The sequence below is a fragment of the Pelophylax lessonae genome (genome assembly GCF_965119305.1).
Source record: "Pelophylax lessonae genome assembly, chromosome: 4".
NCBI lineage: Eukaryota > Metazoa > Chordata > Amphibia > Anura > Ranidae > Pelophylax > Pelophylax lessonae.
This window is the reverse complement of record NC_138771.1, coordinates 190,141,220-190,168,838: the sequence shown is the minus strand read 5'-3', so window position 1 is coordinate 190,168,838 and position 27,619 is coordinate 190,141,220. Positions and strand designations below refer to the sequence as shown.

General features: G+C 39.8%; 1 protein-coding gene across 3 annotated transcripts in view; it reads left to right on the top strand.

The window, feature by feature from the left end:
• The window catches only part of CCDC146 (coiled-coil domain containing 146), a gene marked incomplete at its 3' end in the record, with an annotated part of 155,861 nt that overhangs the window by 88,876 nt on the left and 39,366 nt on the right, over positions 1 to 27,619 (top strand). For all 3 annotated transcript variants that reach the window (XM_082255151.1, XM_082255149.1, XM_082255150.1), the window contains exons 5-9: positions 13,066 to 13,123; positions 13,511 to 13,687; positions 15,476 to 15,549; positions 19,005 to 19,232; positions 23,673 to 23,859. In XM_082255151.1, the coding sequence (XP_082111277.1) occupies positions 13,066 to 13,123; positions 13,511 to 13,687; positions 15,476 to 15,549; positions 19,005 to 19,232; positions 23,673 to 23,859 (724 nt within the window). The remainder of the gene's footprint in view (positions 1 to 13,065; positions 13,124 to 13,510; positions 13,688 to 15,475; positions 15,550 to 19,004; positions 19,233 to 23,672; positions 23,860 to 27,619) is intronic.

The following is a 27,619-nucleotide window of genomic DNA, read 5'->3' as shown; positions in this document are numbered from 1 at the left end:
TCCGTGCACATTTAACAGAAAAGACAAAAAGGGTTGCATCAGATTTGCGAACACTCCTAGCAGTTATTCCTGGTGGACGTACAGGTCAGCTACAGCCACTAGATGTGTCAATCAACAAACCATTTAAAGCCCTGATGAGAGAAGAATGGAGTAGATGGATGCAAAAAGCAGGTGATAACTTGACACCGACAGGAAGAGTGAAAAAACCAACCATTACTGAAGTCTGCAATTGGGTCCTAAACTCATGGTATGGCGTCAAACAAGAGGTGATTGTGAAGTCCTTTAAGAAATGTGGAATCAGCAATGCCATGGACGTAACTGAGAATGATCTCACATATATTGATAGTGACTCAGAAGGCAGCAGTGATGCAATAGCAGTTGAAGAAATTGACACTGAAGAAGAAGAGAGCAGTGATGCAAGAGAGGCTGAATAAAGTGATATGCTGCAATATATCATACTATGAGCATGTAAATGTTACCTGCAGTACTTGTACTTACTAAATAAAAATGTGTCCAAAAATGTGTCCTGTTTTACTGGTATGTTTAAAATATTGTTTTCTGAATTTTGGGTTGGAAAAGTGGGGGGCGTCTTATACATGGGGGCGTCTTATACACGGAAAAATACGGTAGCATGAAAAATCTAAATTTAAATAATCCAGGGTATACATTTACTAGTCCTATGGTGCAAACTATCAATTTTTCTGCACTATTTCTGAGAAATGAAACTCTACGTGAGTTTAACAGTGGTGCATTTTCTGAGCCAACAACTTAATTTTTAGCTTACGTAAGCCATGGCAAAATAGCAGGTCTTTAACGGGACTGGAACTTGATTTTGTTCCCTGGATATTACTCATTTCCAAGCATAAAATGCTCATACTGGAAGTGATTAGTTTAATTGATCAGATTTTAAAAGTCACAAAGTGAAATGCTTTTCTAAAAGATAAATGGTTTATGAGTTGAAGAATATTGTCTTTGGACATGCCTTTGTTCAGAGTTTTTCACTAAATTGTAATGGTTCCTATCTGACATCCTAGTAGAAATAGACTCCCTTCAACCTGGGAAAACTCCAGGAGTGGATGACCACCTATTATAAACCTACTGAAACAATCTGGCTCCTACAGTATTTGTTAAAAGACCTGCTTGGAAACATTGAAGCAATATTTCCTTTCAATCTCATTTTTTTTCTTGTTCTGGCTTTACATCTTTACATATCATTTCCCCTGCCTGTGACTTCTAAAGCACTGGTGGTCCTCCTGATAATTCTGGGACCTCACCTGAAACTATCAACAGCTCCAAAGAGCCTCAGAATATATAGATGAATGAGAATATATATAGATGAATGAGAAGCAAAAAATGGCAGAAGACTAAGTATAGCTTCCATTATTATTTTAAATAACTACTTATAATGCCCTATAATAATGTCATAAGATAATGATGATGCCTGGTTTTAAGATGGACATATCTAAAATACATTTTCAACACCACCTGCCCTGCATTTTTCAGTTCAAATGAATGGGATCAGCAATTTAAATGCATTAGTGAACATAAATGTATGCATTTATAACACACCAAGTGTGAATGAATCTTAAAGAAGACCTGACCTGTGGCAGCTGTGCCCAAAAGGATCAGTCAGAAATTGCTGCCTCTGGCTTTCAGTCATACCTAACACTGTAGATGTACATATTATATACAGTACCTGCTATTTATTTTAGGGCAATTACAGTCAAATGTAATTTCTTCAGGGAATTGCTTAGGCACAACTTACATCTTTTTTAATATACTTTGTTTATTTTTTTTAATATAAGGGAAGACAGTACAGTAAAATACAAGAATACGTAAACACCATTGACATATAATCAAGTTCAAGTCAGTAGTAGAAAAGAGGCCTTGCAGGAAAGTACAGTTGCATTTGGTACATTTGTGGCACTGCACCAATAAAACCAAGTATCACAGTGATCTGTTCACTTATGTGAATTTCCATAGAGCTAGGGAGGATAAGGAGTTTACTCCTGTGTCAGCGTGGTTTGTAGAGATTTGGGAAAAGGAAAAGAAGGAGGAGGAGAGTGAAGGTCTGCGGGGAGGGGGGAGGGAGACAGGAGGATACAATGGGAGGAACTGTGTGCATTGTGGGGGGGGGGGGACTGTTAAAATATGGAGGGTTGGCAGAGGAGGAGTCTCCCAAACCACCCAGTCACGTGCCTCCACATGTAGAAATGCAAATCAGTACCTCAAGGTTTGGTATTAAGTTTAACAGTAGAGATGGGTAGTCAAGGTTGGATGTGAATGCATAACAGTAAAATTGGTAACCCTCATTCTGAATAGAGTGGGTAAGGTCCTCTATTTCATTGATTTTTGTGAGCCATAGTTCTAGAGCAGGGGTCTCCAAACTTTCTAAAAAAGGGTCAGTCTACCATTTTTCAGACTTGGGGGGGGGGGGGGGATCTGTCAGTGTGAGATGAAATTGCTCTGACATCAATGGGAGTAAATGATGCCCCATTATTGGTATTAGCGGGGGGGGGGAGTGCCCTTATCATTGGTGTCAGTGGGGGGAATAATGCCCCATCATTGGTGTCAATGGGAGGAATTGCGCCCCATTGTTGCTGGTCAGTGGGAAGAATAATGCCCCATCGTTGGCATCAGGGGAAGGAATAGTGCTCCATCATTGGTATCAGTAGGAGAAATAGTGCCCCATCATTGGTGTCAGTGGGAGGAATAGTGGCCCATTGTTGGTATCAGGGAAATCATTGATGGATCATCATTGGTATCAGGGGAAGTAATAATGCCCCATCACTGGTGTCACTGGAAGGCATTGCGTCTCCCTGTTGGTACACTTGGAGTAATAATGCCCCCTTGTTGGTGTCACTTGGAGTAATAGTGCCCCAGGAGCTGGATATAGGCACGCAAAGGGCTGCATTCAGCCCCGGTTTACAGTTTGGAGATTACTGTTCTAGAGGAATGATTTCTTGTAACAGCATTACAGAAAAAATGGAGGTGTAATAACATAGCAAATCTTCAAGCCCAGTTAAAAGTAACCCTGCTATTAGATAGACATGCCTTAACTAGTAACAGAACTGTAAGGTAGGCATACATAGGTGCCTTTTTAAACAACTCTACATAGCTTTATGTACACCCTGGAAGTCCTGAGAACCCTGGAAGTTATGGCTTGATGTGGACTTTTCTGCCTCTTGTATTTTTCTATTAGTCATTGAGCCAACCTTCATATTCGGAGGTCAACAGTCAGGTGTGGTAGATAAGAGAAAATACAGTAGCTTCATTTTTAGAACTGAAGATGAGATTTGCATAAGTGAACACCTCAGATTAGGAACTAGAAGATAGCTAACAGTATTTGTAGGCATCTTTATATATAAAGTGCATTTCCTAGTCCTGTAATTATTCGAGGGATGTTAATCTAACAAAAAGTTTACTTTAATTATACTGTATGCATGTATGGGCATTTTAACCTTTTACCTTATCCTTTTTTAAAGGAATGAATGTAGGGCATCACATTTGGATAATGTATCAACACTGTGAAAGAACCAATTTCCATGTAGTGATTACAGAATGAACGTTGTTCAGCTTGTAGACATTTTGCCTACAGAAGCGTTGGTTTTAGTCAGTGGCTGGCCCAGGCTGGGAGGAAAGAGTTAATCTGTGTGCTGCTGCTCCCTGGCTTTTTGGATCCAGCCTACCCACCAGTTATATACAAAAGGGGGAGGGCTGTGTTTGGAGTCTCTTTTTGCGCAGCACTAATCAGAACATGTTGTGAAGCAGGACTGCTGTGCTTTGTAGTCCCTTGGAGGCACCAGGAATCGAGAGATCAGCAAACACTTAGAGGATGCTTAAATTAACTACTACCTTTCTGGGGTATACCTGGCCAGCCAGCTAGGTATAGATAGGCTTTACCTAATGCCAGTGTTTATTATGGACTGTAATGCTGAAAGACTTTTAAGTAAAGTGGCATCACCTGTTCTGAGCCTGGTTTGAGTTTATTCAAAGTGGTGCATGTTGGTTTAAAAACAACTTGGGTCAGTAAAGCACATATGGGGTATGAAGGAAAGTCACTACCAGAAGTATACTCAGCAGGACAGGCAATGTAGTTGCTATGGATAACCAAGGACTACAGCAAGGTACATCGCAAACCAGTTGTGAAGCAAAGTACCTGATATAGGCGACAGGTCCTCTGGTAGCGAGGGGGTCAATGTTCTGGCTCCCTCCTCAGTGGTTGGTTTCAAGTAGCAACCAAAACCGGAACCGGCGTTACAGATGTCCATGACCTGGTCACATGGCATGAGAGTGGAGGAGTTAACAAGTGCATGCATAAGTTCTGCGCTACGTGCACAGTGAGATCCTATTCTGTCACTGGGAGTGAGGTGGCAAAGGTACACTGGACTAGTGGAGAGGGCATGGGCTCAGCAGTGTCACTTGTAATTCCAACATACATCAAGCTAAGGTGTGTAGAGACACGGAACAACATATTTCAGAGGAACTCAGTACTCTTATAACTGCACACAGTGACACGACACATCTCGGGGAACTGCCATAATGTTAGATTCTCACTTGACTGCAGTCCTTGCCTGGTCCAGCGGTTGATGAGCACGTTCATGGCGAAAGGTACCCTCACGTGCAGGGCGAGTGGCCCCACCCAAAAAACTACCTGTTAAGGAAAAATAATTTTTAGTGTAGCATTTATATTGTGAACTGTTGTAAACAGAGAAACCCAAAAGTTATGTCACAGGTAATTCTAATCATCATATGCATGTCTTAAATATGACAATTTCTCACTAGTTTCTTTGGCATCTGTTAAATATTCTACTAAATACATGATTACAAATCAGCTTTGCTGAGTTTTAACTTTCCTTCCCTTAGAAGGGTGACCCCTTCCCAATTTACTATTCAGAACACTGAATGTATAGAAAGATGGTTTGAACTATCATATTTTCCGTACGGGTGAAGAGTAGGAAAGCCACAACAATTGTTGCTTGTCCATTACATGTGTGATGAAGAATGCTTGACATTTCCATCATCAGAGCAAATGCTGTTTGAGTCATATGATATTAAGACGATGCTTGACTTTGCTTCTTATACAAAAATCTATTGTTTTGCAGATGGACTATGCCATTCGTTATCTCATTTCTTCCTATTTATTTCATATCCTAAAAAAAATGTCACCTTTTAAATAAGATAATAACAATGATGATATTTCTGGTACATTATGAGTAGAAGTTTCATGACAAGTGTATGACAGCTAATTCAAAAATTAAATGTCACAGTTAAATATACATCAGTGCTTTGCCTGAAAATATATTCATGTACACAAGAGTACAAAAATAAAAAAAGGAACATAAGCAATGAAGGGTTCTGATCACCTAAATTAAATCAAAAAATGCACCTCTACTAAGACATACTGTATAATATGCCCTACTTCTAAATTTATACACATATTAAGGTTATATTATGTATACTGTTCCTGTTCTAAATGGTGTTTCTGGCTGACAGTTTTAGCAAATCTGCCTTGTCTGATGGATCATTCATTAAAGTGTGGGGACACTTATTCCGATGATAACAGTCTAAAAGGGCAGGGGCGTAACCAAAAATCACAGGGCTCCATAACAAAATCTTACTGGAACCCCTGAAACTTTTTTTTTGTAGTACCCAGCATTTTACATTGCTGCCCATTGGATTATACAGCATCCTATATAGCAGCAGCTCTACTAGTTCACAGCTTTCTACGTTGGTGGTAAAATATGTCTCTTTTATTACATTGCTGTTCACCGCAGAAATATCTTTTTAATTGCTTTCTTAGTAATTGAAATAAGCCCCCCTGTTATATAATGATGGTCAGTGTAAATTCTTCTGTTATATACTGGTGGTCAGTGCAATTGGGGTCCTGTTAAACATTGGTGGTAAGCTCAAACCCTTGTAGTACCTAGGTGATCAGTGCAAACATGGCCTCGATATACAGTTACATAGTTAGTCAGGTTAAAAAAAGACACAAGTCCATCTGGTTAAACCAATAAAAAACAAAAAACAGTAAAGAAAACCCAACCATACAATCCCAATTACACAATCCTTTACCCTCAGTTGATCCAGAGGGAGGCGAAAAACCCCAGCAAAGCATGATCCAATTTGCTACAGCAGGGGAAAAAAATTCCTTTCTGATCCCCCGAGAGGCAATCGGATAATCCCTGGATCAACTGTAACTATAAATATTAGTACCAATTTTTTATTAAATACACCCAGGAAAGAATCCAGACCTTTTTTAAAGCAATCTAGTGAGCTAGCTAGAACCACCTCTGGAGGGAGTCTATTCCACATTTTCACAGCTCTTACTGTGAAGAAACCTTTCCTTATTTGGAGACAAAATCTGTTTTCCTCTAGACGTAAAGAGTCCCCCCTTGTCCTCTGTGTTGACCTTAAAGTGAATAACTCAACACCAAGTTCACTATATGGACCCCTTATGTATTTACACATGTTGATCATATTCCCCCTTAATCTCCTCTTCTCAAGAGAGCATAAATTCAGTTACTCTAATCTTTCCTTATAGCTGAGTTTCTCCATGCCTCTTATCAGCCCCTCATATTTTATACCATTACAAAGATTAACCCATGCTATGTTTTGCTCAATGCAAACCTGTCAGTGTTGTGTGTTGGTGGTCAATACAAAAATGTCCCTGTTTTACATTGGTAGTCAATGCAATTGTAGCCCTGTCATAACTGTTACAGCAAACCTACCACTGTTGAACGTTGGTGGACAATGCAAACATATTCTTGTCATAAGTTGGCAGTCAGTTTACACACGTTGGTGTTGAAGGTTAGTGCTCAGTGCAATCATAGACTTGTCATAGTTGGTGGTTCATTCAAAAGCATCTTAAGCCAGATACACACTATAAAACTTTTGATGTTTGATTTCCTTTAGATTTACCTTCAACTATGCAGTGCAAGAACTTGCCTGATTGCATACAAATTGAAAGCATTTTGGTTTGACCTCATATTATATGGTTTTGGTAAATTGGAGGAAAAAATCTAGAGAAAATTGTATAGTGTGTATCCAGCTTTAGTGGTCTGAGCAAGTATAGCACTGTGGTATCTTGATGGTCAGTGCAAACATATGCCATTTACAGTGGTGACCAGTGCAAATATAGCCCTGATATGCATTTGTGGTCAGTGAAAAATGTGTGCTACTCACATATTTTATCTCTGCTGTCTTTACTCAGCCCAGGCAGCTCAGCTCTTGTACATGTAGATTGCAGCAGAAAGCTCTGTGCCTAAGTGGCCACTGGATCACTTGAAACTACAGTATATTGGCCCAAAAGAGCAGGCCAGTCTGCGAAAAAGACATCCACCAATTCTGGTTTATGATCAGGATTTTATGTTATTTTTATAGTATTATGGGTTTTTTTTTTTATTCAAAAGAGAATTTTATTGAAAGAACAAAACACATTACAAAGAAACATCACAAGTAAATATATTGCCAAGACAGCTCTACCGAGATGTTAGAGAAACATAACAAAAATAAAGAGGTACAGCCCATAGCCATAAATAAACACCATGTCTATAAAAGTGGTCTGGTATGTCAACAAATGTATCAAAACCAATTACCACCTTAATCTAACTATACCGGAACATGTTCTCCACCTAAAGTTTCCATTAAGGAGTTAAAGCTTGTGTACTCAGATTATGGGAAGTAGGCTTTTCTCATTAGCAGTCTGTCCGTTACTAATTCAAGTTGGTTCAAGCCAAATGTGTCCAGCCAGGGACCCCATAATGCATCAAATTTACGGGGGCGCCCCGTGTTGGTAAATACATATCTCTAATCTGAGGGTTTCTCACATACATTGTAGCCATTCCCTATATGAAGGGGGCTCAGAGGACTTCCAGTACTGAAGTAGCACCCTACGAGCCTGAAATAGGGCTCTAGTGACCGCCTCACAAGCAGGAGCCGGCAGCTGTAGCTCATCTAATATGCCCAAGAGTCATGGCTTTGGTTCCAGTGGTATAGATGTCGGAAATACCTTGTTAATGGTGCCCAGCACTCCAAGGTATGCAGTTTGGGGCATCTCCAGGTTAAATGAATCAGGTCCCCATGGTCCCTCAAACATTTGCCACAGATGGGGGAGTCTAGGATGTCCATGACGTGAAGTCTGGCTGGAGTGAAATGCATCTTTAGAAGTAAGAACAACTGCATTAGCCGCTGTTTCACATTCAATGAACACTGGGACACTGTCTGTAGAGCCTCCTCCTATTGGTCATCAATAAAGGGATCTACAGTGCCTTGCGAAAGTATTAGGCCCCCTTGAACTTTGCGACCTTTTGCCACATTTCAGGCTTCAAACATAAAGATATACAACTGTAATTTTTTTGTGAAGAATCAACAACAAGTGGGACACAATCATGAAGTGGAACGAAATTTATTGGATATTTGAAACTTTGTTAACAAATAAAAAACTGAAAAATTGGGCGTGCAAAATTATTCAGCCCCCTTAAGTTAATACTTTGTAGCGCCACCTTTTGCTGCGATTACAGCTGTAAGTCGCTTGGGGTATGTCTCTATCAGTTTTGCACATCGAGAGACTGAAATTTTTGCCCATTCCTCCTTGCAAAACAGCTCGAGCTCAGTGAGGTTGGATGGAGAGCGTTTGTGAACAGCAGTTTTCAGTTCTTTCCACAGATTCTCGATTGGATTCAGGTCTGGGCTTTGACTTGGCCATTCTAACACCTGGATATGTTTATTTGTGAACCATTCCATTGTAGATTTTGCTTTATGTTTTGGATCATTGTCTTGTTGGAAGACAAATCTCCGTCCCAGTCTCAGGTTTTTTGCAGACTCCATCAGGTTTTCTTCCAGAATGGTCCTGTATTTGGCTCCATCCATCTTCCCATCAATTTTAACTATCTTCCCTGTCCCTGCTGAAGAAAAGCAGGCCCAAACCATGATGCTGCCACCACCATGTTTGACAGTGGGGATGGTGTGTTCAGGGTGATGAGCTGTGTTGCTTTTACGCCAAACATAACGTTTTGTATTGTTGCCAAAAAGTTTGATTTTGGTTTCATCTGACCAGAGCACCTTCTTCCACATGTTTGGTGTGTCTCCCAGGTGGCTTGTGGCAAACTTTAAACGACACTTTTTATGGATATCTTTAAGAAATGGCTTTCTTCTTGCCACTCTTCCATAAAGGCCAGATTTGTGCAGTATACGACTGATTGTTGTCCTATGGACAGAGTCTCCCACCTCAGCTGTAGATCTCTGCAGTTCATCCAGAGTGATCATGGGCCTCTTGGCTGCATCTCTGATCAGTCTTCTCCTTGTATGAGCTGAAAGTTTAGAGGGATGGCCAGGTCTTCGTAGATTTGCAGTGGTCTGATACTCCTTCCATTTCAATATTATCACTTGCACAGTACTCCTTGGGATGTTTAAAGCTTGGGAAATCTTTTTGTATCCAAATCCGGCTTTAAACTTCTCCACAACAGTATCTCGGACCTGCCTGGTGTGTTCTTTGTTCTTCATGATGCTCTCTGCACTTTAAACGGACCTCTGAGGCTATCAAAGTGCAGGTGCATTTATACGGAGACTTGATTACACACAGGTGGATTCTATTTATCATCATTAGTCATTTAGGTCAACATTGGATCATTCAGAGATCCTCACTGAACTTCTGGAGAGAGTTTGCTGCACTGAAAGTAAAGGGGATGAATAATTTTGCACGCCCAATTTTTCAGTTTTTTGTTAACAAAGTTTGAAATATTCAATAAATTTCGTTCCACTTCATGATTGTGTCCCACTTGTTGTTGATTCTTCCCAAAAAATTACAGTTTTATATCTTTATGTTTGAAGCCTAAAATGTGGCAAAAGGTCGCAAAGTTCAAGGGGGCCGAATACTTTCGCAAGGCACTGTACATCTCTCTCTCACTTCTCGCCTACTCTTAGGGGGAATGCAGTTAGAAAGTCATTAAGTAGCATGGCGTAACATCTAGATATAAATATGTTGGTATTATGTTAATTATTATTTGGGTTAATGTTAGCGAAAGTGGTGTATTATTTGCATTTGGTAGTTTGATTGTCTGTTATTTGAATCTGTGTTATTTATTCTATTTTTTTAATTGTATGGATGGTTTATTAGAGTGTGGTTTTCATTTGTTTCATTTGGTGCTAATGGCTGTTATTGGTAACTTTGTTGTGTCTTTGTATCTTGTTCTGTTCATTGTTGTGATCCTGTGTTGTCTCTGCTGAGTGTGGCTATTTTCCAACAATTTCCCAATTTCCCTTTGGGATTAATATAGTATTCTGTCTGTACTTTTTCACAGGCCTGGCCAGGTAATTATTTTAATAACAACAGGGAGGGGATACTGCAGCCTAAGCTGGGTATACACTAGTAGAATTTTTCAGATATTTTTCTTATCATTAGTGGGATCAAATCAATGTTCATTTTAGATCACAGTAAAGTGAAAATTCAAAGGAGCAGGATTTCTAACATTGTATGTGGTTTTCATTCTGTAAAGTACAATCCCTGCAAAACAGAATGTTAAAAGCAAACAAAATCTTCAATGACTTTTGAATGACATTAACATGTTCTGGGAATCTTAGTATGAATTTTTGTTTGAAATTCTAAGAGTGCATACCCAACTTTAGGGTAAGCAGCTAAAAAGTCCAATCTGATTGCTCTCCCTTAGCCTCATATCAGGCACCCGGGGGCTGCTATGGTGGGAATTTCACCCCAGAAAGAGGTGAATTCCCTTTACCTTATATACAGTAGATGTCATCATTTCCAGCTATATATCCTGGAAAGAAAGTAAAGGGATACCCCCCCCCCAATGGAACACAAAAAAAAAGTAAACTGACAGGGGCTTTGGCCCTTCCCTAGTCTATCCACAAACGAAAAAGACAGGTTTTGCTATATATACACTGAGACCCTAGGCTACTAGAAATGTTACACAAAACGATTCTTCCCTTAATGAGTTTTTTATCACATGTAAGTTGATTATTGGTAGGAAAACAATCCGTGTTCTAGATCACGTTTTGACATATTACAACCCAAAAAACTCAATGCATTGTATAAAGCCTATAAAAATGAATCTAAAAATGTACTCACTTAAAGTGCTCTTAAATACAAAGCCTAGTCACCAATCAGGTATTGATTTAGGACCTTCATTGCAGGTACAGGGAACTAGCATTTTCAGAAGGTACATAATAATGACATGACCCTTTTGCAAATTTTACCAAAAAGCTTTTCAGTCATTTCATGCTTACATAATGGTTAAATGAACATGTTAGTTTGAACTTCATAAAGAAACCAGTTTACATAACTACATAGAAAAGAAATGTATGTATTTAATTAAGTGTAATAACAAATATGGTGCTAATTAAGAAAATAAAGAAAAGAGTTGAAATAAAATAATCACTAATAAACCAAAGGCATTTTTAATCTCGGAAACCTAACATTTAAAAAAATGTCAGTAATTTAAGGGTAAAATCTACACAGGAGCATAACCCAACCCATTAACTTGGCGTATGCTGAAGGAATTGTGGGTTTGGAATGACCTTGAAATATTCACATAGTGAGTAGCATGGGAGCGTCCGTGGTAATATGGAATGGAGATAATTGTGATATGGTTAAAAATTGTGACAGTTAAGAATATTTTATCTTTTTTTTTATAGAGCGTTAGTAAACCTAATTACTCAGTATCCCAGTAAGGCTTGTGCTTAATTTTGTATGATTTTGCATAATTTTATCGTAAATTGGGATCACTTTACAGCAACTGCAAAGACTAATTTGTGAGTCATGTGACTGGCGAGAATTATAAATATTGTTTTAGAGTGCACACCTTATATACTATTGCTACTGGTTTATATGTAATAATGCAGTCCACACACTGGTAGATATTACCTTACTGGAAACGTGATATTCCTGCTGCTTTGTTTACTTGCTGGATTACATCTAGAGGCCATAAAATCCCTTTATTGTTAGTAAGCACCATTGAATGCACCATATAATTTTTTCATATTACTGGTGAACATACTTTTTGCGTCACAATCAGTTAACACTGTTCCTGTTCAAGAGCTTAAAGTGGTATTAAACACCAATCCAAAAAATGTAATATATTACAGTTTACCAATCAATAGATGTGGCTGCTTTTTAGTTTTCTTTTTCCCTTTTTTCTTTTTATTTCCACCTCTCACCCTCTGTTTTCACCTGGTGATCTGGCCAGTAACACGCCTCCTGTATTAGGGTTCCCATCCCATGGATGAAGGAGCTACAGAGACACCTTTGGACAGCAGCATTAGCAGTCTGGTGGGAAGATAATTATAGATATACTAGCAGATTTAACACTAACAAATTGAAACCAAGCTCCAGCTAATAACAATTTTCAACAATTTTGTACATTTTGGGATAAAGATTTTACATAAATACATCAAAGTGGACCATTTTAAGCACCCTTGTCAGTGTTAAATAGTTTGTCTCCACCCTCTAACTGCCACTTTTGCTGGGCAGCTTGTTCTGTTGTTGTGAAACAACAGACTTATCGGCTGGATTACTAGGTGAAAATAAAAGAAAGAAAGCTTAAAAAAGAAAACAAATGCAGATAGCGAATGTAAGGATTGAAGCTGCAATATAATAAAATGTTTGCTTTTTGGTTCAATACCACTTTAAATCGTAATTTTAGCAGGTGCAGATAGTAGGCCTAGGTAAGTCATATCTACAGGAGGGTACCATAAAACTCAAGACCTGGGCCAGTAGAGCAGCATTATTATTATTATTATTATGCTATGGCGTGAACTTTAGTAGCACATAATGGAGACACTGCAGCATTAGCGTTGGAAAATGGTATGCAATGCAAAGATTGTTCTGGATTTAGTATACTGTAATGTTATTATTAAAGGTTGTTAAAGTTGTAGTGCCGTGTTTGTTCTTTTTTTTTTTTAATTTAAATTTCTTTATTACTATCAATGATAGTTGTTTTATCTACTTAAATGCTAATAAACTACTTTTAAAAAAGTTGTATTGAATAGGATCATGGAGAGCATTCCCCTTACCTCTTAATCATGGCCTGAATGTATACTTTCCAACAGGTTACAAGAGGAGAAAACACTGCTGGAAAGAGAATATGAACGAATGCCTAAAACTGGGGTAAAGCAACAACAAATCATGAGCTATTGTGGTTAAATGACATTATTTAATTTACCATTACTAACTCATACACGTAAGGCATGTCATAGCTTAACAACTCTTACAGAAAAGAATCTTTCCTAAAATGATTGAGAACTCTTCTATCTTTCATACACACTGATGTTCCTTTGTCGCTTGTAAAGTCCTTAGGATAAAAATTTTATTGCCAAATATCTATCTGGGCTTTGGATGTATTTAAACTTAGGTCACTTGTAAGATGTCTTTTCTAATCTAAAGGTTTTCTAATCTTTCATTGTACGTGAGATCTCCCATCCCCTTTAAAGTACTAATGTAGAGTAAATAGTTTACGTTATTTTATATAATGTGGAAGTGTTGTGGATGTTATAGGAACTAGAAAAAAGGGCCAAATCACTGAAAGAAGCCAGCGATGAGCTACAAAAAGAAAATACTCAAAGGCTTTTGGAAATCAAAGAATTGAAGGAAGATTTGGCTTCAAAGGAAAGAGAAATTCAGATAGGGAATAAAGACCTCGAGAAGGAAATTGAACAACAGGAAATCATAAAGGTACATTTAAGGTGTCTGTCTTTTTTTCACATCCTTAACTGAAAAAAAATAAATAAATAACATGGGTGCTTTGTATTATTTCTTTATGTGTCTATCTAATGTGTTACATGACCATGGATGGCTTACCTAGTTGTTATTGGCAGTCAAATTCAGCTTTTCTGTGCAATTTTTTTCTAGAGAAACTCAATGAATTGCTGGTATTTAAAATTTTATTTAACATTGTTAAATGTATTTGTTTATTTTTTAAGACCAGAGGGACATGAGAGGTTAAAACGTGTAATGTGTTAAATATGATATGTGAAGTTTTGTTTTTTATTTTTTGAATATGATTTGTTTTGTATTAAGTTCTTTTGGTGTTTGCAGGAATAAAATATTTTCAATAAATAAAATATGGATTAAAAATCAATTTAGCATTGGCAAAGATTAATTATGTATAGAGTATTAGAGCAGTCAAACTTATTTAGTGCATTTGTATGAATGACAACTGAATATTGATTGGTTGATGTTACTGTACTTTGTACATTATGCCTAATCTTTTTGCCAAACATTTTGCCTAATTAAAGGGAACCTTTAAGTACTGCAGATAAAGTCATTGTTGGTAGAGTACTTTGATCTTTGTGAAAAGTAATAATTACTTGTATGAGTTGCACTTACACATTACTTATTACGTATGTACAAATAGTACATTGAATGTTAGGATGGACCTTGCAGTAAACTACCTGGTCTACCTTCCCCTTTTAACAATCACTTGCTATTAATTAGTGAAAAATTTACCAGTAAAAAAGGTTAGATTTATACTTACCGTATGTTGCTGTCCTTCTAGGAAACTATACAAAACAATTCATAAGCGTTGCTAAAGTAAATAGGGCCGAAAATGTGAAAGTGCAGTTGTGCAAACAAAAAACCATACCAGCTATAAATCCCATTAAATTATGTGTCAATATGCAAATAATCGGCATATCTACATTGTTTGTTAAATAAATTGTGAAAGTCCATGTTGGTGAAAATTCCAAAAGTGAATATATCAATCCATCCACGAAAGTGCAATGTAAACTAGCAAAGAGGATCCGCCACCAGAAGCACCCTCAAAAAAAAATACGCCTCTTACCAGATAAGCAGGACCATAGATTATAATGGTGACAAAACACGTAGGGAGTGGCCAGGAGGGGACGATATCACGCATGCTCTTAGCCACGACCCAGTGGCTGACTATGAGCCAACAGCTTGCTGGATCACACAAGGACTTTATGGATTTACATGCTGTTTACAAACCATGTTAATGTAATTGCTTCCACTACTTCTAATAAAAGTTTTAGCTTTTGATGGGCTTCACTATGGGAGTTTTTCATTTCAATATTCCTTCGAGTCACTGATTGGAATCCTCTGCTGACTGACTGTTAGTATTTGGTGTATGAACAGCTGTTTATGCTTTGCCCTAGGCTTTGTTAACCATATAAATCTATGCTCCTGCTTATCTGGTAAGGGGCGTATGTCAAGAGGGTGTTTCTGGTGGCAGGTCCTCTTTGCTGGTTTACGTTGCACATTGCACTTTCGTTGATGGATTGATATATTCACTTTTGGAATGGTCACCAATGTGGACTTTCACAATTTAGGGGAGAGGTAAGTATAACCCTTAAACTCTTTTTGTTACAGGTACATTCTATAACTGCTAATAGTAAGGGAGAGGAGCCAGGACAGTTTAACTTGACCTTGCATTTTAATACAGTATCCTCTAAGTGAAAGCTAAAGATTTTTTTTCTCTTATGCGCATATGTTATTTATTTTCAGGATGAACTTGTGCAAGTCCAACAAATCCCTGTACAGCTTGCCAAAGACATGGAGAAGATAAATCGCAAAACAGTGTATGCTTTTCAGGAAAATTGCCAGTTCACTTATATATACTGTATACTTGTAAAGGGTTCAAATGGAATGAGCATAAAGATGTGCAGCCAACTTTTATAGGAAGGCATTGTATATAGGGAGGGGAAATTACAAACAACTTTCCCAGACTTGCCTTAAATGTTGCTTGACAAGAATGCTCTAAACACGTGCAATATAACTAGGGAATTACAACATTGTAAAATTTAACAATAAACGATCGCCTTCTTCGTTCCAGCAGAGATTGAGAGACTAAACTTGAAATTCTACAGAAATCATTGAGTAATGTGGAATTTAGTCTTTAGATAAATGCACAGCAATGTGATATACACTATATTACCAAAAATATTGGGACGCCTGCCTTTACATGCATATGAACTTTAATGATATCCCAGTCTTAATCTGTAGGGTTCATTATTGAGTTGGCCCACCCTTTACAGCTATAACAGCTTCAACTCTTCTGGAAAGGCTGTCCACAAGGTTTAGGAGTGTGTCTATGGGAATGTTTGACCATTCCTCCAGAAGCGCATTTGTGTGATCAGTCTCTGATGTGGATGAGAAGGCCTGACTCAAATTCTCGACTCAAATTCATCCCAAAGGTGTTCTATCGGGTTGAGATCAGGACTCTTTGCAGACCAGTCAAGTTCCTCCACGTCTTTATGGACCTTGCTTTGTGCACTGGTCCAAATCATTTGGTGGAGGGAAGATTATGGTGTGGGGTTGTTTTTTAGGGTTTGGGCTTGGCCCCTTAGTTTTAGTGAAGGGAACCCTTAAGGCGTCAGCATACCAAGAAATTTTGGACAATTTCATGCTTCCAACTTTGTTGGAACCATTTGGGGATGGCCCCTTCCTGTTCCAACATGAGTGCGCACCAGTGCACAAACAAGGTCCATAAAGACATGGAGGAGCGAGTTTGGGGTGGAGGAACCTGACTGGCCTGCACAGAGTCCTGACCTCAACCTGATAGAACACCTTTGGGATGAATTAGAGCGGAGACTGCAAACCAGGCCCTTTAGTCCACATCAGTGGCTGATATCAAGAATGCACTTCTGGAAGAATGGTCAAACATTCCCATAGAAACACTACTAAACCTTGTGGACAGCCTCCCAGAAGATTTGAATCTGTTATAGCTGCATAGGGTGGGCCAACTCAATATTGAACCCTACAGACTAAGACTGGGATGCCATTAAAGTTCATTTGCGTGTAAAGGCACTTTTACTAATATAGTGCATTTATTAACAGACATGGTAAATGCAGTCCAGGGACAAAGTGGAGGTGTGACACTATTTCTTAAGAGATTACTGTAGAACAGAATGAACAGATCCTGGCACCAAGTGGCCTTTGTATTATTGTATACTGACTAAGAACTGTACTGTAGTTGCACCTCCTCAGCTAACAGTAAGTATTAGACGTGCCTTTAAAGTTTGAATATGGTTGGTAGTTGTGGGGAAATACCTCTAGTTCTTCGTGAATACTTGGTAATACGTAAGCACCCTGAAGTCAGATTCTCCAGATAAGCCAGCATCTAAATTCTACTGCTCAGTGCTGTTTTCATGTAATTCAGAAGGTGTCCTATACCAAATAAAATGTTCTAATCCACATCAAGGTGATAAACCCATTTACCAAATATGTTTAAAATAATAGCACTGGAAGTCCAGTGTGGTGTAGTAAAGCTGCACCTCTGATGAATTCAAGCACTGACAATTGGTTTAGCTTCAAGCAGTGTTAAACCTAAAAACAAAAGCAGTTTATCAATTTCTAGATGTGGAGGCTGTGTTAGTTTCCTGTTTTTAATTTTCTCCTGGTGATCCTACCAATAAGTCTGTTAATTTGAAACTTAAAGTGATTGTAAAGTCTCTTTTTTTTAAAAAAAATAACAAAAATGTTATACTTACCTGCTCTGTGCAGTTGGTTTTGCACAGAGTGGCCCAGATCCTCCTCTTCTCAGGTCCCTCTTATGTGCTTCTGGCCCTCCCTTCTAGTGAGTGCGCCCACAACAAGCAGCTTGCTATGGGGGCACCGAGCTGAGTCACAGCTCACTATGTCCATTCAGACATGGAGCTGCGGCTAGGCACCGCCCGCTCTCTCTCTCCTGATTGACTGACTTTGATAATTGTGCCACGCTGCTGTCTCAGTCAATGAGGAAGGGAGAGCTGGGCAGCTGAGAAACTCGTGCAACATCGCTAGCTAAAGATGGGCTCAGGAACTCCCGTGATCACGCTGCTTGCATGCCACGCTCTGTGATCGCAGATTCCTTCAGACTTGGCTGGTCACAGAATAGGGTAAAGGGCCAGTCACAGCGGCTCTTTACCACGTTACCAGCTGTCAGCCAATGACAGCTCATCATGGAAGTTATTAGAAGCCGGTATTGGCTTTTCTTCTCCTCATGATCAGCGTGAGGAGAGAAGCAGAAAGCCGGTAACTGCCTTCTGTTACAGGGACATTGGTCCCTGCCTCAGTGGCCACCAGTGCTGCTAATGAGTGCCCACCAGTGCCACCTATTGGTGCCAAATATCAGTGTTCATCAGTGCCACCTATCAGTGTCCATCAGTGCTGCCAATCAGCTCCCACCAGTGCCTCACCATCAGTGCCGCCTACCAGTACCGCCTACCAGTGCCACCTCTCAGTTCCCTTCAGTGCCGCCTATCAGAGCCCATTAGTGCCACCTATCAGTGCAGCCTCATCAGTGCCCACCAGTGTCACCTCAGTGCAGCTTCATCAGGGCCCATCAGTGCCACCTCATGAATGCCTATCAGTGCCGCCCATCAATGCAGTCTCATCAGCGCACATCAGTGAAGGAGAAAAATTAACGGTTTGCAAGATTTTAGAACAAACTATAAAACTTTTTTTTTTTTTCAAAATGTTCAGTCGTTTTTTTGTTTGTTTAGCAAAAAATAAAAAACCCAGTTGTGATTAAATACCACCAAAAGAAAGCTCTATTTGTGTGAAAAAAATGATAAAAGTTTTGTTTGGTTACAGTGTTGCATAACCGCGCAATTGTCATTCAAATTGTGACAGCGCTGAAAGCTGAATATTGGCCTTGGCACGAAGGGGGTATAAGTGCCCAGTAAGCAAGTGGTTAAATTTGGTGGGCAGGAAAATATATATATATTTTTTTTTTTTCGGGTTTAATACTGCTTTAAGTGAAACATTACATTGTTTAAATTTCAAAAAAAAAACAGTACAGGCACGTTTCTATGTAACAGGTACCTGCTATAACATTTAGCAGTCTTTTATAGGAGGCAGGCTGTGGTTCCTTCATATTAGTGTCAATGTAGGGCCGAGTCTTGCACATTATATAGCATCTGTCAGGGAATACTGAGGGTCAGGAAGTGCATAGATATCCCCAAGTGTTCCGTTGCTATGTACAGGAAAATGTTTTGACTTGAAATGACTTTAGGCGCAGCAATCCATCTTATTCTGTATGTATACATTCCAGGGAAACTGAGAAGAAAAAGCTGAAACTGGAAGAGGAATGCCAGGAGTTAAATAACAGCTTGAAGCTGATAGAGAATAAAACCAACAAGCTGCTGGAAGAGAAGGAAGAAGTCATGAAGGAACTAGAGGGGAAGAGAACTCTGCTGGAAAACAAAGAGCAAGAGTTTAACCATCTCACCAAGTTACTGGAATATTCCAAGGAAAATGAAGCGGTCTCTCAGGGAGAAAGGTTACTTTGCATTTATTGCCTTTTTTTCCCTTTTGTATTTTAGAACTAGTAAAGATAGCGATTTTGGAATGTCATAAGATGAACAAGAAGCAGCAGGTATTGGAAAGAATTGTAACAGATTTTGTACACATGTCCAGAGTTCCTACTGAAATGTCCACACACACACATACTCCGGTGCCAGAACGAACAGTGTGAAAAACCTTTCTTATGACATAATGGAAATTTGCAGTAAAAGAGAACTCAGGGCCAGTAGGAATGGCTGGATGATGCTTAAAAAAAAAAAAAAAGGAGCTGCTAAAATGATAAATATACAACCAATTACCATTTATAATGGCTTTCCTTACCCACTTCCCCTCGCACCCCTGTACACCCCCTATGGACCAGAGCAGTTTTACTATTTCTGCTATGAACCTGTTTATTCAGCAATAACTTTGGCCATGCTTTAACCAGACACTGATAGAAGTTACAATACTGCTATATACTGCTAATGAGAAAAGGTATTTGGCAAATTATATTTACTAAAATATTCACATTTCCATTTTCTGTGTACTGTGGAAGACCAGATAGTGGAATGGAGGGTTCTGGGTTTAGTAACACTTGCCGACCGCCCGCTGTAAGATTACTGCGGCAGGGCGGCTCGGCTGCGCAAAATCACATAGTACTACGTGATTTTGTGCACGAGGTCTCGCCGGAGCTGCGCTTCTGCTGTGTTTAGACGCAATCGTCAGATAAACTGACAGAAGACCCGTCTGCTTATGTAAACAAAGCAGGCAAGTCTTCTGTCAGTCAGACAGGGAGAGATCAGAAGTTTCAGCTAAGCTGAAACCCCGATCCCTCTGTGCCTGTCACAGAACCTCCCAGTGAGCAAGCATATTTAGGCAAACATTAACCCCTTTGATCACCCCCAGTGTTAACCCTTTTCCTGCCAGTGTCATTTATAGAGTAACGGTGCATAATATTTAGCACTGATTACTGTATTAATGTCACTGGTCCCCAAAAAGTGTAAAAAATGTCAGTTAGGAGCAGGGCCGTCTTTAATATTGATTGGACCCTGGGCAAACTTTTTCTTGGGCCCTCCCGAATCCACTTATCCACTATTTGTGAGCAGTAGGGGCTCAAGGGTAAGCTGCCTTGAGCCCAATAACAATGACTGGGCCCAGGGCAGCTACCCCTTTTTCCCTGTGTTAAAGATATCCCTGGTTAGGAGCCCGATCTGTTCGCCACAATGTCGCAATTCCGCTAAAAAGTGCTGATTGCCGCCAATGCTAATAAAAACAAAAAAATAAATAAAAATTCCAAAAATCTATCCCGTAGTTTGTAAACACTACAACTTTTGCGCAAACCAAAAATATGTAGCAGAATACAAATTGGCCTAAACTAATAAAAAAAATTTGATTTTTTAATTGTTTTTATTGGGAATGTTTTATAGCAGAAAGTAAAGCGTTTTTTTTTTTTTTTTTTAAATTGTCACTGTTTTTTTTGTTTATAGTGAAAAATCTAAAAACCGCAGGTGAGATCAAAAGAAAACTCCATTTGTGGGAAAAAAAAGGAAATCAATTGTATTTGTGTACAGCGTTGCACGACCGCGCAATTTTTCATTAAAGTAACGCAGTGCCGAATTGCAAAAATGGCCTGGTCATTAAGGGGGTAAAACCTTCCGGAGCTGAAGTGGTTAGGATAAACACATATTGTTTTTTGTTTTTTAAGGACAAATAAGGCTCCGTTCACATGTAGGCGTTTTGGGGGAGTTTTTCTGCTCTAGGATCAGCTCTCAAAACGCCCAACAAGACAAATCCTATTCATTTCAATGGCCCCTGTTCACTTCTGAGCGTTTTGACGCTGTGAGCAAAACGCCCAATGCTCAAAAAAGTACTTGAGCTTCTTTTTGGGCAGATTACAGGCGTTTTCCATTGGTCTCTATTCAATCTAAAAACGCCTGCACAAAAAACGCCTGTAAAAACACGGTTAAAATCACGGTAAAAACGCTACGCTCAGGTGTGAATGTAGCCTAAGGCATTCTTTTTCTGATGGTGTCAAGAAAATTAACTTTGTTTCTTTTTTGACTGATGTTCGTTAAACAAAAAAAAATACTATTACTGTAGAATAAAAGTATTGATTTTTTTATTTAATTTGTCCTGTTTAAAATAATTCCAGAAATTATGATTTTTGTACAAAGCATTACAAATTAAACAAATGGTTCTGTTTTTAAATTTTGCAATTTTGTGTTTCCAATAATTTTTAATAAATACTTCAAAGGAAGTACAGAAGAACAATATGTAATTAAATATGATAACCTTTAACATTTCCTTCATACACAAACGCAAAGTGGCAGAGAAATAGAGGTAGTTACAATGTTCCCGTAGTGTAGCATAAGCTTAAGACATTCAGGATTTCCAAACATAGTCTGAGGCCTATTGCTTCATCTGTTTCAATATGATCAAAATATGAAGGACAACAATGTCATACAGCATTGTTATATAGAAAAAACCCTCTTGCACGCTAGGTGAATTAAAGGTCATATACAGAGCACACTTTAGATTTGGGTGTCCAAGTCATTCAGAACATCCGGATTGGTTATGGTTTCATTTTGCGTTTTTTAAATGCGACTGAAGAATGAATAAACAAAAAATAAAAACCCAAAAAAGTTAAAATATTATGGTAATATAGAAATTAATGTAAAAAACGGGGAAAATAATAAGTGAAGGAAGAAGGGGAAAATAGTTAATTAGGAGTGAATAAAGTTAATAAGTTTTAGCTTAGTAATACATTTTTTTCCACTTGTCAGGTTGCTTTAAATAACAGATGAATGAAACTGAGTACAAAGTAACAATGTTACTCTGTATCTCCCTACTTCTGGTCTGAACTGTGTTTGCAAACTCTGAGTCAGACTGTATTCTTTCATAGCTGCAGCTGCTGGAGCTGCTGTATGTACACAGCATCTCCCAGCTTATTGGAGGAAGAAGACCTAAGGGAGAAGATTTTTAATAAAGGACTTTGTTTAAAACCGTCTCTTGTCTTTATTTACAATACACTGCCTTTTTTTTTTTGAGTGAATGGGTAGGGGTACAATGTACCCCATACTCATGCAGACCCCTATAACCACCGTCCAGGGTTGTCGGGAAGAGGCCCTTGTCCCTATCAACATGGGGACAAGGTGCTTTGAGGTGGGGGGTGCAGAGCTGCCCCTGCCCCAAAGCACCCACCCCCCTATGTTGAGGGCGAGTGGCCTGGTATGGAAAAGGAGGGGGGCACTTGCTCGTCCCATCCTCTTTCTTGACATGTGGGGCTGCATACTCGGAAAATGGTCTGGTATGGATTTTGGAGGGGACCCCACGCCATGTTTTGTTTTTCATTTTTGCATGGGGTATCCTTTCAAGATCAATACCTGACTCAAAGGGCCTGGTATGGATCTTGGGGGGACCCCACTTTTTTTTTTTTTAAACATTTTGGCGTAGAGTTCCCCTTCAAGATCCTCAGAGCACAAGTTGGATCATTATGATCCGACTTGGATGCGACTTCTATTCTATTAAAATCAATGGACTAAAAGTAAGATCAGGTAAGACGGCTCTCATAAGGAACCATTGCTTTTGAATAGAGGCAGCTAAACGCGCATTACCGCCAAAGCAAAAAGCTGCTAAAAGTGCGTTTTTACAGCTGCTTTTTCCTGGCGTTGGTAGTGGCTTTACAGCTAATTTTTTCTAATGCCCTGTGTGCATGAAGCCTAATGGTCAGAGCTGAGAATTGCCAGGAATAAGGAGGGGGGGGGGCATGGCAGAAGGACTGTATTTGCTACACACGTGTTGTGTACTAAGATTACTTTTTTTTTTTTTTAACATGTGTAGCATGTTTAGTATCTTCAACTGGTAAAAACTAGCACGTTTTTAATAATATGCAATGCAGAACTTGAGAAAGTTTCCCTCCTCTTGATTTTTTTTTTTTACAGCACAGCCTGGATAAAGCAGAATATGGGAAGCTCATGGGAGCAGAGGATTTATCTCTTGACATAGGTCTGCTAGCATTTCCACGTGCAGACCATTGCTTACATGTATCTGTGTACAGTAACTGTTTTTTTTCTTTTTGAGAATGGTCTTATTTCCTTTAAAGGAGAAGTATGGCCATACTTCTCATGCGGGTCAGAGGAGTGCAGTTATTTTTGCACTCCTGTGACCCAGATTAAGCAGACAGCGGGCTAAACCCTACTCTCAGCTGATGTCACAGAGCTGGTTCAGGTTCTGCAGGGATCCCACCAATAATGTCCGGATCCACTTAGATGAATGACTAGCAGTTGGCCCAGCCTTATGTTTATGGCTAGTTTAGATGCAAATAATGCTTATCAGAGTCTTTAAAATTAATGGGCCTAGCTCCATATACTGTAAGTCTCTAATAACTGTGATTGCTTTTGTATACATCTTGTTCATTTTTAAAATGTTTGTATTTCAGAGCAGCACTGGAACTTAATTTACGACATGCTTTAATAGAGAAGCAGAACCAACACGATGCACTCACCCGTAAGCAAAGAGAGAAAGAAAGGGATTTAAGAAACATTAAGAAACTGGAGCTGCAATTCAAATCAGCAAACGATGCTCTATCGCACACACAGGCTTTATATGACAAGATCAAAACAGAGGTAAATGATAGTCTGTGTGTGTAAATTCTCTTATTTGCATATGAGACTACGTGCTTAGCACTGCTGTTTACTTAGGATGCCCCATGGTCCATCATACCAAGGGGTTGATGTACTAAAGGCAAATAGGATGTTCACTTTGCAGGAAAGATGTTCTTTGCGATAGAATTATCCCCAGGGCTTTATGAATGAGGTTAAATTTCAATTTGCAAATAATGCCCAATGATATGCAAGGAAAAAAAAAAAAACAGCATTGTTGCTTACATGTGATTGGATAATGGAAGTTAGCAAAGCTTCACCTCATTCACTAAGCTCGGGGAACAATTCCATTGCAAAATGAACAGTCTATTTGCCCATAGTAGATCAACTCCCAAGAATTACCGTAATCCCAAACATATTGGGATTTGGTTTACTAAAGGCAAATACACTGTTCACTTTGCAAGTGAAGTTGCACTCAGCAAGGGAATTTACCCCAGAGTTTAGTGAAACTTCACTTTGCAAAAGATACCTAATCCTGTGGAAGTAAAAAAAAAAAAACAGCAATTTTGCTTGCACATGATTAGAAGATGCGCTTCACCTCATTCACTAAGCTCGGGGGAAAATTCCCTTGCAAAATAAACAGTCTATTTGCATTTAGCAAATCAACCTCATGGATTTTCACCAAAAATAACTTTTTGCAAAATATGCTTTTAATTTGTGGGAACAGTCACAGGCTGATTTGTATGTGGTGTAGCTTAGGCCTAGGTTAGTATATTTTAAAGGCTACATAGGCCAAAACCCAAATAGGAACACAATGGAGGGGCAGATCCAATTTTTTTTTATTTCTTTATTGAAAGCAAAGTACCAGACAACAATAATTTCATGAAGAAAAACATAAAAGAGTCAACAGTTAGATATAACAGAATGCAATTGTGAGTTTTTCCGATGTCAGCAACCAAATGGTTGCGAAAGCAAGTCCATGAGCAGAAGTACTATGCAGAAATAACTTTTGTTTTTTTTAGATAGGTAGATGCACTCGGTTCGTGTGAAATACACAGCGGGCAGGAGGTAGAAGACCAACACAGCAGGTCCAAGTGTACCTAACACAGCGTCCCAAAAAGGGCGCGTCCTGATATACCTAGACAACAGATGGCTAAACAGCCAATAACACATGGAATGACCTCGTGAACACAGGAATAGGAGAAAGGACAAAGACCAGGGGGGGGGGGGGAGGAAGGTGGGGGAGAGGGAAAGACAGAGAAAATCAGAGAAGACAAAGAGGAAAGGAGGGAGGGGAGGGCCGAAATGGGGCCACCCGGGCGCGCCCCCCCAGCGGACAAAGCGAACCGCGTGGCATATCGGCCAACGTCCTGCAGGTACACATCAGTGCCTGTATAATACACCTAAGGTCCCCACCGGTCCCAGGTCTGCTCCTCAGTGTTTTTCGGAGTGGCAGTCAGCTCCTCCATGCGGTAGATTTTGTTGATTTTGTAAAGCCACAACTCACGTGTGGGGGATTGGGTCTGTCTCCATATGGCCGGAATGCAGGCCTTCGCAGCATTAAGGAGTTGGATTGTCAAGGACTTCCTGTATTTCCGAACTGGTCTCCTTGTGAGATGGAGTAGGCACAGCGCAGGATTGTCTCCCACCTCGACTGCAGTGAGTTGCCTGATGACCAAAGCTACATTGTTCCATAAATCTCTCAATAAGGGGCAGGCCCAAAATACATGAAGCATTGTCCCCTCCTCAGAGCTGCATCGCCAACACCTGTCGGGACAACCAGCATCCATTTTATGTAAGACCGCAGGGACTCTGTACCACCTAGTAAGAATTTTGTATCCCACCTCCTGGAACTTGCTAGCCATGGAGGCCCTGTGGGCTAATGTCAAAATTGTATCGGTTTGCTAGGCCGTGAAGGAGATGTCAAGGTCGTGCTCCCACTGCCGCAGGAAGAGCAGTTGCTGTCCCTCGGTCGTGTCCGATAGGAGAGAGTAAAAGAGGGAGAGGGCATGTCTAGGGGGATCACCCTCCTTGCAAATGGTCTCAAACGGTGTCAGGGGTCTAGCTCAACTTCTGAAGAGAAAGGAGGAAGTGTCAAATCTGATTGACACTGAGGGGGTCAAGAGAGATCCGGGGCCAGTCAGCAATCTCCGCATGGTTTGGGGCATCGCCCCGCCACCATACGTCTAGGAGGCTGGTCTTACCAACCCGTGGCAGGCCTCGGACTCTGACGCTTGTACAACCCGGGGGGGGGGGCTATCATCGGGTGGTGCTGGATCCGCTGGGATTCCCGGAGAGTAGCCCCGAGCGTCGAGTGGGAGAAAATGGGGTCAGAAGAGACAAAGGGCGACCAAGGGGCCAGAGGCAGGGGCTGACCCGCCTCTTTGTCCTCGAGACCCAACCACTGTTTGGCCACTGCTTTACAATGCCAGTCTAGGAAGGGCAGATCCAATTTAACTTCATTTATTTTGTTTTATTTTTCATGTAAATCGTCATGGGGAAAACAAAAAGCATAAGAACGGTAAAATGTCATAACATGCAGGAAAACAAATAATTATTATGTATAAAACCTTTTGTGGCTACAGGGGTTTTAAATCTAAGATCGATAATTCAGTTTCAAAATCCTGAAGCACTCCTGAACATGTAAGTATTCTTTAACACTTAAAGAGGATCTCTAACACCCCGCCCCATCCCCTTAGGCATTCTTACCATAAGTTGAGCCGGTGAGACACTCTAGTCCTGGTCAGGAACCATAAACCAGGCAGAGACAGAAAATGCAGTTAAAATCACACCTTTAATGCAATAGCAAAATAATAACAACAGTTCAGGAACGTAGTCAAAAACAGAAGCCAAGGCTTGAAAGCCAGAGCGGTTAATAAGATATGCCAGGATCAGGGAACCAGAAGTCAGGAGCCAAAAATCAGGAGTTGGAATCAGAAGAGTCAGCCAGGCCAAGTCATACACAGGAACACACTGGAGATGTTGACCACTCAAGGTGGCAGGGGGGGGGGGATGACTAAAGCTGTTTAAATAGTCAAAAGGGGCTGGCTGTAAGCTGGACTAATGAAGTGGGTAATGGTAACCAGGTGAGTCACTGTGGAAACAATGAGTGGCTGGTAGTTAACCGACAGCTGAGCAGCCTCTGTGCACTGAAAGAAAAGAGTTTCTAGTAAATAGCAGGAGTGCAGTCCTGCCACCCAGTGCCGTTCAGTAAGGCTGAACCTCATGAAATTACAAGCTGAGCTTTATTGAGCTCCCTGCCTATCTACTGCACCTTAAAAAGATGTACATATATGGAAGAAGCGCCAGATCAAAAGATAGTCCAAAGAGTCCAAAATAATTTATTGATATTTGTGTTAAAAGACAGTCAAAGTGTTTTGGGGGTCAAATGATCTCCTCCCTTCATCAGGGCTTCAGGTAAACATGGAAACCTTGAGTGGACTCATAGTAAGGCTTTCCTGTTTGAATGTGCGCAGGGAAGCTGATTGCTGGATTAGGATTCCTGGCAAGCAGTACCTACATCAGCAGAAAGGTTTATTTTGACTGCTGATGCAGATACTGCTGTTATAATTAGTTACAATGCAGATAGTGGCAGTAATAGAAATTAAACCCAGGAAGAAACCAAGTACTGAAATGTAAGTGTGCTCCACACTATGGTATGATCATGACTTGTTGAAACTTCATCTAAATGGAGAGTAATTTCAGGAGAATTCCTGTTGAATGTCATGATGAGTTCAAGAAAAGAGAATCATAGTAAGCTAAATCTGTCCACACAATTTTATAA